At 63.8% G+C, this 12,664-nt stretch overlaps 8 protein-coding genes across 8 annotated transcripts in view; 5 read left to right on the top strand and 3 right to left on the bottom strand.

Moving 5' to 3' along the window:
• Window positions 1-432, top strand: part of EMIHUDRAFT_458023 (hypothetical protein) — a gene marked incomplete at both ends in the record, with an annotated part of 927 nt that extends 495 nt beyond the window's left edge. Inside the window, 2 exons of the mRNA XM_005775781.1 lie at window positions 37-84; window positions 242-432. Coding sequence (XP_005775838.1) covers window positions 37-84; window positions 242-432 — 239 coding nt within the window. The remainder of the gene's footprint in view (window positions 1-36; window positions 85-241) is intronic.
• A 499-nt stretch (window positions 433-931) lies between these two features.
• EMIHUDRAFT_239677 (hypothetical protein) lies at window positions 932-2,466 on the top strand (the record flags this gene model as incomplete). Its single annotated transcript, XM_005775782.1, has 6 exons — window positions 932-1,084; window positions 1,161-1,279; window positions 1,343-1,441; window positions 1,535-1,867; window positions 1,925-2,019; window positions 2,375-2,466. 6 exons carry the CDS (start codon window positions 932-934, stop codon window positions 2,464-2,466), a joined length of 891 nt encoding a protein of 296 aa, XP_005775839.1.
• Window positions 2,467-2,808: 342 nt separating this feature from the next.
• On the top strand, window positions 2,809-3,203 carry EMIHUDRAFT_239678 (hypothetical protein; the record flags this gene model as incomplete). The annotated part of the gene is made up of 2 exons (XM_005775783.1): window positions 2,809-3,098; window positions 3,167-3,203. The coding sequence occupies 2 exons, from the start codon at window positions 2,809-2,811 to the stop codon at window positions 3,201-3,203; spliced, it is 327 nt and encodes a 108-aa protein (XP_005775840.1).
• A 172-nt stretch (window positions 3,204-3,375) lies between these two features.
• EMIHUDRAFT_444128 (hypothetical protein) lies at window positions 3,376-4,008 on the bottom strand (the record flags this gene model as incomplete). Its single annotated transcript, XM_005775784.1, has 2 exons — window positions 3,376-3,760; window positions 3,823-4,008. Coding segments are annotated over 2 exons (447 nt in total), but the record flags the coding sequence as incomplete, so codon positions are not given.
• Window positions 4,009-6,773: 2,765 nt separating this feature from the next.
• On the bottom strand, window positions 6,774-7,672 carry EMIHUDRAFT_239681 (hypothetical protein; the record flags this gene model as incomplete). Its single annotated transcript, XM_005775785.1, has 4 exons — window positions 6,774-6,836; window positions 7,025-7,177; window positions 7,416-7,544; window positions 7,661-7,672. The coding sequence occupies 4 exons, from the start codon at window positions 7,670-7,672 to the stop codon at window positions 6,774-6,776; spliced, it is 357 nt and encodes a 118-aa protein (XP_005775842.1).
• A 70-nt stretch (window positions 7,673-7,742) lies between these two features.
• EMIHUDRAFT_239682 (hypothetical protein) lies at window positions 7,743-8,375 on the top strand (the record flags this gene model as incomplete). The annotated part of the gene is made up of 1 exon (XM_005775786.1): window positions 7,743-8,375. The coding sequence occupies one exon, from the start codon at window positions 7,743-7,745 to the stop codon at window positions 8,373-8,375; it is 633 nt and encodes a 210-aa protein (XP_005775843.1).
• A 322-nt stretch (window positions 8,376-8,697) lies between these two features.
• On the bottom strand, window positions 8,698-9,103 carry EMIHUDRAFT_239683 (hypothetical protein; the record flags this gene model as incomplete). Its single annotated transcript, XM_005775787.1, has 2 exons — window positions 8,698-8,745; window positions 8,939-9,103. The coding sequence occupies 2 exons, from the start codon at window positions 9,101-9,103 to the stop codon at window positions 8,698-8,700; spliced, it is 213 nt and encodes a 70-aa protein (XP_005775844.1).
• Window positions 9,104-10,816: 1,713 nt separating this feature from the next.
• Window positions 10,817-11,788, top strand: EMIHUDRAFT_239684 (hypothetical protein; the record flags this gene model as incomplete). The annotated part of the gene is made up of 1 exon (XM_005775788.1): window positions 10,817-11,788. The coding sequence occupies one exon, from the start codon at window positions 10,817-10,819 to the stop codon at window positions 11,786-11,788; it is 972 nt and encodes a 323-aa protein (XP_005775845.1).
• Window positions 11,789-12,664: the final 876 nt, after the last annotated feature.

The following is a 12,664-nucleotide window of genomic DNA, read 5'->3' on the forward strand; positions in this document are numbered from 1 at the left end:
CGCATCGGCCTGAGCCGCGCCGCGCCGTCCTCGCAGACCCGCTCGTCTCGTCCTGGCGCACGCCCCTGATGGTGGCGCCGCAAGGTGATTGGCCGAGCGAGTAGAGACCGCGCCTGCTATTCACGCAAACACCCCCCCCCCCGGCTATCCACAGCACAAGCGTTGCCTGGCGGCGTCAGCGTGTGTGCAGCGAAAAGCAGACCCCCCCCCGCCCCCGCCCCACCCCTCTGTGAAGTGTGAGGCGTGGTCTGCACTCGCAAGGTGATTCGTCAGCGGGGGTCGCACGTGAGCGAGCTGCGCAAGGCGACGGGCGCCGTGATCGACGTGGAGAAGGACGAGAGCGGCGCGGGCACGGTGACGCTCAGCGGGGAGCCCATGGCTGTGGACGCCGCGCGCTCGGCCATCGAGGCTCTGCTTCATCGCGCTGACTGACTGGCGGACTAGTGGGCCAACGCACACTCGTTGGACTGAGTGTGCGCCCGGACGGTGAGATTTGGGTCAGCGAGGGCGAGCTTGCCGTGCGGGATGCGAGACTCGTGCGTGGCCCGTGAGCGAATGGGACTCTGCCTGTCCCGGCGGCGGCGTATCTAAGGGTGCTGATGATGAGGTGTCAGGTTGTGTGGGCGGCGCAGGGCGTGGGTCATGTGGGGTTTGCTCTGAGGGGGTCCTGTGGGTGCATGCTGCCTTGCTGCCATGTTTTAGAGTGTGGGGGTTTCTTTCGCATCGCTCTAGCAGTTCTTGACGAATTGTGAAAATAGGGAGAGCTGCTATAATTTCGCCCTCCCCGCCCCAGCCGGCCGCTGACTGCCAAACGCGCGAGCTGCGAGTACGGGGTGTGGAGGGTGTCAGGATCCCGAACAAATAATATCACAAACGCGGGTCCTGCTGATTTACGCGCGGCCGAAACGACGGGGCGGCCAACAGCGCACAAATGCGATGGTTGGCGACGATTCTTGGCCTGTTACGGTTAGCGTGCCTCCGCGCAGAAGACAACAAGCCATTGGTGGAACATAAGAACCGCAAGCCATACCTGGTCACGTTCTACGTCAATGTGGACGACGAACTCGACTCCTTTGAGGTCATGGTGCGCTGGCGGCCCCGCAAAGACTATCGCAGTGCCAAGCTCCCGCTCTCACACAGAGGCGACCGCCTGATGCCAGGTCCATCCCGAGTGGGCTCCGCTCGGCGCCGCGCGGTTCAGAGAACTGTTAGACGCAAAGTTCTACCGAACAGACGTCCGCTTCTTCCGCGTCGTGCCAACATTCATCACACAGTTTGGGTGCGAGTATGCACCCGAACTCGGGCATTTGGCCGGTTTCACACGCGCGCTGTGGTGCCGCAGGATAAGTGGCGACCCCGCAGTCTCTGCCGAGTGGAGGGGCAAAACCATCAGAGACGATCCGGTCGTGAAGTCTAACCAGCGCGGCTACATCTCCTTTGCGTCCTCTGGCCCGAATAGCAGGAGCGGGCTCCCTGCCGCACCTCTGAGGGCTGCACTCTAGCTGACCACAGCTCACCACGGCGCAACTTGCAGGACCACGCAGATGTTCGTCAATACAAAAGACAATAAGAACCTCGACGGCATCGCCGCGGGCTCCGCCACGGCCTACAACGCCATCTCGTCGGAGAAGTCACTGGTCTGCCGTCTAGGTATGGGCTTCAGCCCCTTCGCCGAGGTGGTGGGCGATGGCATGGGCGTCGTGGACCGCATCTTTGCAGAATATGGCGAGACCCCCGCGCAGGGTCGCATCCAAGCTGAGGGCAACAAGTACCTGAAAAACTCCTTCCCGAGGCTGAGCTACATCACAGACATCAAGAAAGGCTCCGAGCCGAAACGCGCGGCGCGAAGGAAGGCCATGCACGAACGGTGGAAGCGGCGTAAGGCGCAGAGATCACAAAAGTCGGCGGCTCGGACCTCCCCCAGGAAACCAACGAAGCCGCGGCCGAAGGCCACTACCTCCTCGTTGTTGTCGGGACTGCAGAAGATGACGCAGCAGACCCCGCAGTTCCGGAAAGACGGTGAGATCCCCGCGTGAGATGAGTGGTGAGACGAGGTGGCGCGCGCCGCGCACGAAGAGACCCCGCCGGCCACGCCGCGCCTCGCCTGGCGGGGGGCGGCGGACCCTTGGAGGGGAGGGGGGAGCTCTGGGGGGGCGTCGGGGCCATGGCGGCTGTGGTAAGGTGATAATAAATATCTTACCATCAAGCCCCCCTCCGAGACTAGAGACAGAACCCAGAGTGCCAGAGATAGCGAGAAATATCCGGGGACGCGACCCTGGCTTATGTTCGCGCCACAGACGATCCCGCCGGGCGCCTCGCCGCTATGCTATGGGCGGCGACACGGACGCAGCTCGTGTGCATGTCGCCGCCATAGCGGATTCTGACCAGCGCTCTACGCTCGTCGTCGGCGGCTTCCCCGGATTTCGCCACGCTTGGCGAACCTCGACAGCGCCCCTCGTCTATTAGAGAGCGCCTCTCGTTCGGCGGTGGCCGCATATATGCATCTCTACTTTGCGCCTCAAGCCTGGAGTGCAGCTCCTCTGCTGCTCACACACTCTGCACAGTTGACACAGCCTACTGTGCGGCTACCACAGCTGTGACAGCGATTGGCTCGCCCTCACTGGCCCTCACAGTCACTTGACACTTCTCACTTGTTCTGAGACCGAGAGTAGGGGGTAGACAGCGCACCAAAATCCACCAGTGTGGGATTTCGCGCAATCGCTTGACTCTGAAAAGCTCGCTATGTACCTTTCTGAGCGCTGTGGTCGCCGCAGACTGGCTCCAACTTGACGGCGGCATGGAGACATGATGCCTCCATGCCGCCGTCAAGTCGAAATCGACATACAGATCGATGGTTTGCCCGAAAAGGTACATAGCGGTGTTTCTGGTGACAACAGCGCTGCGACCGCGAAGTGGCGGTGGACATGCTCCCACGTTGCCGACGCGGCGCCGGAGTGGCCGGCGCTGCTCGCCGCGACCACGACGGCTACTCTGATGCTCCGGGCCGACCCGTCCTACCCGACGGTGGCACTCTTCCACGTCTCGCTCACGCTGAGAAAAATTCTGAAACGGCGTGCAGCAGAGTCACCGACGAGTCGGTCCGCGTGACTCCTCGTGTCGCGCATCGTTCTCACCCATCCATAAACTCACTTTGGCCTCACTGAAGCAAGCCCTCAATCCTGAATCCTCAGATTTTAGATTAGGACGCTGTCTACCCCCTACCGAGAGAGAGAGTGTTGTGTGCTCGAGCTGCGGCTTGTGTGCGGAGCGACACTGGTGTGACTACCAGTGATCACTGCTCGCTGCTCGGCGACTGCCGGCACACTGTGAGACCATGGGTGTGAGGTTAAACCACGCTACCAGCGCTTTGTCACATCGGCCCCGATCTACTCTGTTGATGAGACAATATACTTGTCTCTACTCGCTAGAGCCGAGCCCTGGAGGGCCGGCGCACAGCCCCTGTGTGTGCAACTCAGCCTCCCTGACAGCCTCCGCACCCCTAACATACGTGAAAGGGACTGCCCCCCGCCCCCACTTGCCCTACTGCACAGGATTGCGTGCCCCGAAAAGACGGCGACACACAGCAGAGAGAGGGAGAGATACTGTCGTGGGCGCGTTTTCTCAGGCCACAAGGTCGTGTCTCAAGGTCTCGAGAGACAGGATCAAGTATCGTCAGCCCCAGGGAGAGGATGAACACGTTATAGTCAGCCCGCAGAGACCATTTCCGAAGAAGACGTCGTACAGGATGATCAGAGCGTACCTTGCACACAGAGAGGAGTGAGACCTACCCGCTACTACGCGGATTTCACGCGGTGCACAAACCCGCCAAATGACACGCCGACGAGAATGGGGATGAAAAGATCCCGCTCCCGCTCGGGTGGTGGAGGTGGCGTCGGCGTAGGCTCTATCCGCGCCCAGTCCTCTTCCTCCGGCGGCATTGCGAGCGAGAAGTGACTGCGCGAGGCCACCGCGGGCGGCAGTCTGGGCAGCACGTAGGCAGGCGTGCAGAGGATCGCCAGCATGGTGGGCACTAACTGTAGTGCGCGTCGGGCTGGTGGTTCGACAGCGCCAGCGCCCAGCGGGTGAGGCCGATGGGAAGAATTCGGTGAGTGGTGGCACAGGTACACCACGGGAGCCGCCCAGCGCCTGCGGGGCACACGCAGTCCCCAGATGCAAGAAAAGAAAGTGGAGAACGCGAAATGCAAATGGGGGAGGGGGGTCGCGGGTCGGTTGGGGTAAAACACAAAACACGTACACATACCCTCGCAGCGCGAAGCCCCCCCTGGGCCTGAGTGGGCCTGCCGGTGTGCGACCGCCGCTTGCGCAGCGCAGCGACGGCGGCAGCCGGCACGACGTGCAGCTGTGCGACAGCTATGTGGGAACGCACGCCCCGCCGCGCGGCACGCAGCCCTCTGAGCAGCCGAGGCCGCGGCGGCTAGGTGTGCCCGTGCACTCCACAAGAGCAGGTGCTGCCGGAGCGAACGCGTCAGAGTAGATGAGGAACAGCGGGCCGAGAAGGAAGACCGCCTGGAGCAGAAGAGGTGGCGCTGTGTGACGAGCGACTCTCCGGGAGGCGCGGCGAGGCTGACCCACAGCATCTCGGCCAATCTCGGTCAATCTCGGTCAATCTCGGTCAAGCCCGGGCCGCGAGGCAGGTCCAAGCCTGGAAGGCGATGAGGAAGAGGCCGACCAGTGCACGCGCAGGCTGGCCGTACTGCTTGTACGACTCGGCGTCCGACACAAACGCCTTGTAGAGCGGCCCGCGCGGCAGCAGCGTCCCGGCCTCCACTTGCTGCGTCGCGACGGGCGGTGGACGGCTCAGCGGGAGTCTCACCAGGCGTGGCCTCGCCGATCGCGCACGCTGGCACTTCGGGGCAGGCGGCGCGCACCCCGCGCACGCCGAGAGTGAGGGAGATGGCCGAGAAACCGAGGACGAGCGCCAGCGTCGCCGACTGCGCGTTGAGCTCGGGCAGCAGCGAGTCCAGCACCATCCGTAGTAGGGGGCCGAAGAGCTTCTCGCACGGCGTTTTTTTCTTTGCCTTTTGTTGTGAAATTCTGTACCTGAGCCCGAGCGAAGCCGTAGTTCCTCTTCGGTCGCCTAGCCCCGGCGCCGTCTGTCGGACGCCTGCGTGTCACGAGTGCGAGCCGCTCGCGGTTCGTACGCCCGCTTGCGGGTTCAAGTGGCGGGCCATCCCGCTTGCGGGATGGCTTAAGCGGGTTCGAGCCGTCACACATTGGCTGCGGCCGGGGTGTGCCGAGGGGGGGCTGGGTGGGCGGTAAGCCGTCATTGCCCGGCGCTGCTTGCAGCGCTCTGGGTGGTAGTGGCGGCGCTCCAAGAGTGGCGCTCTTGGGAAGAGGTTCCTCCTTTCCGCAAAACAAACAAATTCGCTCTCACCTGGCAACCCTGTCTGCACGTCTCGCGCGCGCGTGAACAGGGCTCCAGGCCCCAAATTACGTGTGAGTGTTAGAGTTGTTTGGTATTGCTAAAAATCTCTCTCCTTTCCGCTCCCCCCCCGCAAGGCGCGAGACACACACAGCTTGAAGCCTCCAAGCCAGACTGTTCTTCACCTCGTAGCTTCTTACTCCCTCGCACAATTGGTGACTTGACACGGACACGGGTAGCCATGAAGACACCAGCGCTAACTAATAAAACTTTGACTGGGCCCCCGAGCGAGATGGAGGCATGTCACCTGCTTCCCTCACTCAGCTGCTACTGCTCCCCCGCCCAGGCGAGCCTCTTGTCGAACCCACAGCCCGTCCCCTTTGCGCAGTCGGCTCGCAGCTCCGCCCCTGTGCAGAGGCGGGCGCCCGCGCCGGCACAGTCCGCCACGGCCTCAGCATAGGTCAGAGCAGGTTCGCACTGGACGCCCTGTGCATCCTCCATCTCGGGGCCGTTCGATTCAGCAAAGACGTCGCAGCCCTTCCGTCTCTTCCATGAGTCGCCGAGCTTCGTCTCCGAGCAGCACCGCACCGCGTACATCTCAGAGGCGGCCTTCCAGCCCGAGGGCTCAGAGCAGGCACCGACACGACCACACTCCACAAATTGAGGTGGCGGCATTGCCGGTGGCGCGGCGGGTGGCGCGGAGGGCGGTGCGGCGGGCGGTGCGGCGGGCGGCGCGGCGGGCGGCGCGGAGGGCGGCGAGGGCGACGGAGGCGCCGGGGGCGGCGGTAGCGACGGAGGAGGCGGCAGTGGTGAAGGCGGCGAGGGCGGCGGAGGCGATGGCGGAGTGTCTACACCTCGTGTGTGTGGAGAAGTTTACCTTACCTGTACCTTACGCCCCGGTGGGCGCGGCGCTTTTCCTGACATGAGAGGATTTATGAGCCGAGAAAACGGGAGGAGCCGAGCATGCGGAGCGAGACTGAATGCTTGTGGCTCTACACTTGGCCGCGAGGTTCACCTTCTCCCCGAGCCCTAGGTCCACTGCCCCCCTCAGTGGCCCCACAACAATTGTGAGAGTGTATCGTGTATGTGTCCGCACACTGCGGCAGTCTCCGCGGCCGGTTCCCACATCCCAGGTTCACCCGGTATCTGAGCTCTGACCTCGCTGTCCCCGTGTCCCGCTCTCAGCTCTCACTCCACGGCCACTCACACCAGTCACCTCTGTGGCCGTGATCCGTGTTCCCGAATCGCGGGTGGCCGCGAAGTACCGCAACCGGACCGGCCCAGAGGCAGAGCTTGTCACAAAAGAAAAAAGCGAGGAATTCTCTTGCCAACAACATAGCCTTCCCACTAGCTCCTCCACGGCATCTCGAGCCCTGCGTGCACGGCATGGTCAGCCCTTGCCAACGAGCTGCTGGGGGTCCCTCTGCTCCAGCTCCAGCTCCTTCTGCTCAAGCTGTGCGGCGAGGGGAAGGACATTTGGTCGGTTGTTGCGTGGGCGGCGGCTCGTGGCCCGTTTCGCACACACACACACACACACACACACACACACACACACACACACACACAGAGAGAGAGAGAGAGAGAGAGGGAGAGAGAGAGAGAGAGAGAGAGAGAGAGAGCGGGTGAGGCGAGCGGCGACACCTCCTCGCTCAGCTTGTCGCAGTCGAGGTTGGCCAGCGTCACCATGTCAACAAGCAGCTCCACCTTGAGCTTGAGCAGGTTGACCTCGGAGCGCAGCGCCGTGTTCTCGCCCGCGAGCTGCGCATTCTCGCTCGAGAGCCGCTTCGCCTCCTCCTACAGCCCCGCCACAACCAGCCCTCAGCCGCGGGTGCGCCTCGGTCGCGTGCGCTGACTCGGTGGCTGGCTGTGCTCCTGCGCTGCCGCCGACGCCTGCGCCGAAGATTCTGCAGTGCTCTGCTCTCCGCCAGCGCTCGTCCAGGCGCCGTCGGAAAAGGTCAGCGAGGTCGAGCCGAGCGTCAGGGTGACCTGCCGAGCCAAGCGTGCGATCGGTCAGGGAGCGCAGTGGCGCGACGTCGGCGCCGAGGCGCGGGGCGGGGTGTGCCGGCTCCACAACAGTCTCCTCGAGCCGGTTGGACTCGACGTCGGCGGCGGAGGAGGCGGCCGAATCGGCCTTGCTGGAGCGCTTGAAGGAGTTGGTCGCCTTGACCGACTTGGCGATCGAGCTGAACCGTCCCATTATTGCTGCGGAAGCCGCTGGCCAACTGGGCCCCCCCGGCCTCTCAACGGGCGTTGACGAAGAAGAAAACGGGCGCCCACTTCCACAGCCATGCCTAGCCTTAACCGGGGTTCGGCATTTCTGCTCTGGCAGCTCCTCGTGGCCGTCGCCGGCGCGCTGATCATGCACGCTGCGCCCAGACCTCTCCGGCACGCCTTGCGGGCGAAGAGTCTGTGCTCTGCGGTGTCGCCCACGCAAGGGGACACCATCCGTGTGACGGCCGACGTGGCTGTCAAGGGCAGGAGCGCCAAGGGTCTGACGGGCACGGTCCTGAAGGTGTTCGGCGAGGGCGACGACGCCACCGACGACTGGGGCGCGTGCTGCGAGCTCGCGTGGGGAGAGCCCACCATCACGGCAAGGCTGCAGCGCAAGGTGACGGGCTACTTCGATTTCCGCGAGCTGACGCTCCTCCACCGCGACCAGGCGCGGGTCGCAGCCTTCGAGGCGAGGGAGCGCGAGCGGTGGCGAGCTGTGTACGACGAGGATTGGACCCCGCCTGCTCACCGTGAGCTAGTGGAGGGGGACCGGGTGCAGGTTGTGGCCGACGTCGCGGTCAAGGGGTACGCGAGCGCGAGAGGCATGCAGGGCGTCGTCGCGAACGTGTGGGCCGAGTGTGAGACCGACGCCGCGTGCTGCTGCAACGAGCTGGCCACAGCGCCCGTCACAGTCGAGCTCGAGCCCGAAGAGGAGGGGGAGCTGATTGGCTACTTTTGCTCGGAGGAGGTGGAGGTGCTTGATGGCGCCGCCGCTGGGTAGGGGCAGTGGACACGGCTAGCTTCCTTGTGAAGGCGCGCCGCCAGCATCTCTGTTTTTCTCAGCCTTTCGAAAGCCGTGTACGCACACACACGACGTATGTCAGCTCGAGCGCACGCACTCTCACACCGACACGCGCTCGCGACGCTCCTGCTCATCACAACCTCTCTTGCCCTCTCCTGACGGCCACCCTCAATCGCGTATTTGGCGATCGTGCGCGAAACTACATCCGTGATCGAAAGTACAATAGCCCTATCACAAAAGGTTTGAGGATAGCTAGATAGTAGCTAGGCCGTCTGGGATCCGGAAGGCTCCCACAGGCATTTTAGAAGTGGTGCGGTGGCGAAGCGGTAAAACTGCGTCGGCGCCGGGCCTTGCGGCTCGGTCAATCGACGGACGGAAGGAGGCAATACTCTCCGTGGCGGGGTTGGGATGGCGGGGGGGTGGCGTGAAAAATCCTCGGGCAGAAGCTCTCATGCGGAAGAGGTCCACGCCCGCCCTTGGCTGTCGTGTCGCGGTCGGTGCTGCAGCCTGCGCTCCCAGTGATCGCGCTTCCACGTAGGGACCGTTGAGAACCCGCTTTGGGGGCTCTCATCAGCGCCCGAGTCGTGCTCTGTCGGAGCCGCGAGCGTGGCAGCGAGCTCCTCCAGCGCGCCAGCCGCGGCTGAATTTTTTCTCTTGTGGTGCTTGGCTGGCGCAGCGGGCATCAGCAGCAGTGCCAGCAGCAGCATCCTCAGCTGCCGACGCGCCGCAACTCAAGCAGCAGCAGTGTCGGCGTGCTGTGCTCCGATGTGTCGGCGTCCCGAGCAATTGAGGGATCGGCGCTTGCATCTGCGGATCCCCGTTTGGGGTTTCCGATTCTCACACCTCTCCGAGCTTTGTGCAGCAGGGGACGCACGTCGAAGGTGCTCGGCCGAGCTCGCCAACTTCGAAGCAAATCTCGCCCGCGTGCGTCCCCCTGCTGGCCCAAGCTCGGTGGAGGCGCACTTGGCCTGTATGTACAAGCAAGGGTTTCCTCGCACCCTACCTGGTTTCCTTTCCATGTTTCCTGCTAGTTTCCCCGTGTTTACTTTAAGGCCCTTGCCCTGCGAATGCGCGCCCCCCCCTAGCTAGGGGTCAGGGCTCTCTAGCCCGTAGCCCGATGCCGATCATCCGGCCCGCTGGATGCGCTTCTCAGCTCACCGGCCCTGGATGTGAGGTTGCCGACTGCACTCCAAGTGCTCGGGGAAGTGCTCCTACAGCACCCTCTAGTTTCCTGGGGAAATTCACACGGGGAAACCATCCATTTTTGCCTCAGATTTTGCCCCAGAACAGCTCTCAGACTCAGGGAAACTCGCGAGTTTCTGCCGGAAACCCTTGCACAGGCCAAAGGCACACAAAGATTCGAAACCCGCATACACTGAAAAGATGGCGAAGAAAGAGGCAGACTCAGCTGCTCCCGGGACGAGGGGGAGGTGTGCTGTCGCAGAGCATCCGATCACCCCGCCCGCCCGCCCCGCCCCGCCCGCCCGCCTCTCCCCGCTTGCCCGCCCGTCCGCCCGCCCGCCCGACCACCCATTCCCATCACCATCTCACATACCTTCAAGCTTCATATAGGCGCTCGAGACCTCCTCTCGCTGCCTACTCGCTGCCTCGAGGGAGGAGGGGAAGACGTAGGGCGCGCGCAACCGCGCTCGCCTTCCAACGGAAGCCCCTCCCCGAAAGGCAAGTCTTAGCCACATGAAATCCGAGACCCCGTCCCCACCACCCCAATCCCCCCACCCCCTTGCTCCCCTCCCCCCCTCGGGAGGGCCGAACTGAGGCGCCCGAGGGGACCCCGCAATTCCCTTCCCCCCCCGGAGGGGGCCGGACGAGGCGTACCCCGGGGAGGGCCCCACTCTTTCCTTCGCATAGCGGCCACTCTTCGGATCGCTGGTCGAGCGACCCGGGGGATGCCCCGCGCGCCTGACCCAGGCGCGAGAAACGAATCTGCGAGGCGTGGCCGCTTATGCGGCCCGATGGGGAGGAACGGGGTGAGCCCCCTCCAATCCACCCGCGCTAGGTCTCGGGTTTGACGCATGGGGTCACTCCCGCGAAACTCCGCCGCCATCTCCGCCGCCATCGTCACCGCCGACGCCCTCACCGTTCAGAACTCGGCCGCCGCCCTCGGCTTCGAGCTCACCCTCGACCCTCGTGATCTCGCCCGGCGCTCCTCGGGTCGGCCGCCATTGCGGTCGGCGCCACCACCTCCTCCCGCCCCCCCCGCAGGCACTGCCGCGCGGCGCCAATGCAACCGACCCCCCCCTCCTTCCCCGACCCCGCCCTAAACGCCCCCGACAGCGAAGCCCGCGCCGCGCGCGGCACCACCACCGACTCTACCTCCGACCCCGGGCCTAGCGGCGCTCCTGACGAGGCTGAACAGGCTATAGAATTAGGGCTGCCACAGCTTTCGTGTCATCACGGGGATGCTGTCGTCGATCGCTCTCCCGCTGATTGTGCTTTGCACAGGCTCCGATGCGAGCCAGGTGGGGGACGTGGAGGGCGTGGAGGCCACCCCACCTGCCCCGGAAGGGGCACGCTTCCGGCTGCGCCCGCTCCTCCTCGCCGTGCCGAATCCACACGCGAACCCACGCGACCGGCCGGGCACCTGGAACGGCCAATCGGGGCAGGACAGGACCGTCCATGCCCTGATGCCGTCAGATGGGATGGGCAATCGCCACCGATTCTTCATCGACTTGGCGGCGAACGAATGGCGAAGGAACTCCAACACGCGTGCGCTTGAGCGCGACTACAACTGGGAGGGCCTGTGCATCGAGGCTAACCCCTCGCTGCACGCGAGCCTCCTTTCTCAGAGAAACTGCACCGTCGTCGGAGCCGCCGTTGCGAGCACTGAGGAAATGGTGCGCTTCACCCCTCGAGGGGTGTATGGTGGAATCGTCGGTAAGGGCATGCGCAACTCCAAGGCGCACGATGAGGACGTGATTGAGATGAGGACAGTGCCGTTTTGGCGCATCCTCGAGCAGACAAAGGCACCGAAGACGATCGACTACATGTCGCTCGATGTTGAGGCGCGAGCTCCTCCACCCCCAGACCGCACCCTCAGGAGCCGCATCCTTGCCCTCACCCTTTCCCTTTGCCAATTTCAGGGGGCGGAGAGTCTCGTGATGTCCTCGTTCCCATGGGATGCGTACTCCATCTCCGTGCTCACCGTCGAAAATCCCAAGGAGGACCTCGTCCAGGCACTCGAGGCGCACGGCTACGTGTGGCAGTGCAACCACGGCCATTACGGCGACGAGATGTGGCTCTCGCGGAGGGCCCTCGAGTTCAAGCACGTCCAGCGGGCGCTTGCGCGGGGCATCCATAACTGCACTCACGACCCCAACAACGGCAAGCGGGTCCAGAGGAAGTGCGATTGCGTGCCGCCGCCGGAGCCCTAATCGCTAGCGATGTGGCTCGTCAGGAAGAGGCGTAAGTAGTATACGCAGCTCTGTGTGTCGTGGACTCGAACATACACTCATGGCCTGACGACGGTGCGCTCATGACGCTAGGGAGGGTGTAGAGGATGTAGAGTGTAGAGCGCTACGGGGGAAGGACCGTGAGTTGAGGAAATCCGGGGACGCGACCCACCTCGCTGGCTAGAGGGAGCGGACCGTGAGTTGAGGAAATCGAGGGACGCGACCCACTTCGCCACAGACGGTCCCGCGCCTCGCCACTATGACAGTGGCACGGCCGCAGCTCGAGTGCGTGCCACTGTCTTTGTCCGGAGTGAATACTCCAACGCGCTCGTCGGTGACGGTGTCCCTCAACCTGCGCCGCGCTCAGCGAACCTCGAAAGCGCTTTCGGTGGCATGCAGCTCTTTGCGACAGAAGCCTGGAGAGCAGCTCCTCTGCTGCTCACACACTCTGCACAGTTGACACAGCCTATTGTGCGGCTGCCACAGCTGTGACAGCGATGGGCTCGCCCTCACTGGCCCTCAGTCACTTGTGCTGCGGCTTGTGTGAGTGACACTGCTCGGCGACTGCCGGCACACTGTGAGACCATGGGTGTGAGGTTAAACCACGCTACCAGCGCTTGGTCACATCGGCCCCGAGGTCAGATCCTTCTACTCTGTTGATGACAAGACTTGTCTACTGGCTGGAGCCGAGCAGGAGGGCCCAGCGCACAACCCCTGGTCAACTCAGGGTCCACACCCCGTAGTTCCATTTCACTGTGGCACAGCTCGCTTACAAAACCTTGATTTATTTGACCATTTGCGCACTATTGTACCTCTCGGTGCCTTCCAGAGGCAGCTGTGACCCCGCCGAGTGGGCGG

This window comes from Emiliania huxleyi, assembly GCF_000372725.1.
Source record: "Emiliania huxleyi CCMP1516 unplaced genomic scaffold EMIHUscaffold_293, whole genome shotgun sequence".
NCBI classification, from domain to species: domain Eukaryota; phylum Haptophyta; order Isochrysidales; family Noelaerhabdaceae; genus Emiliania; species Emiliania huxleyi.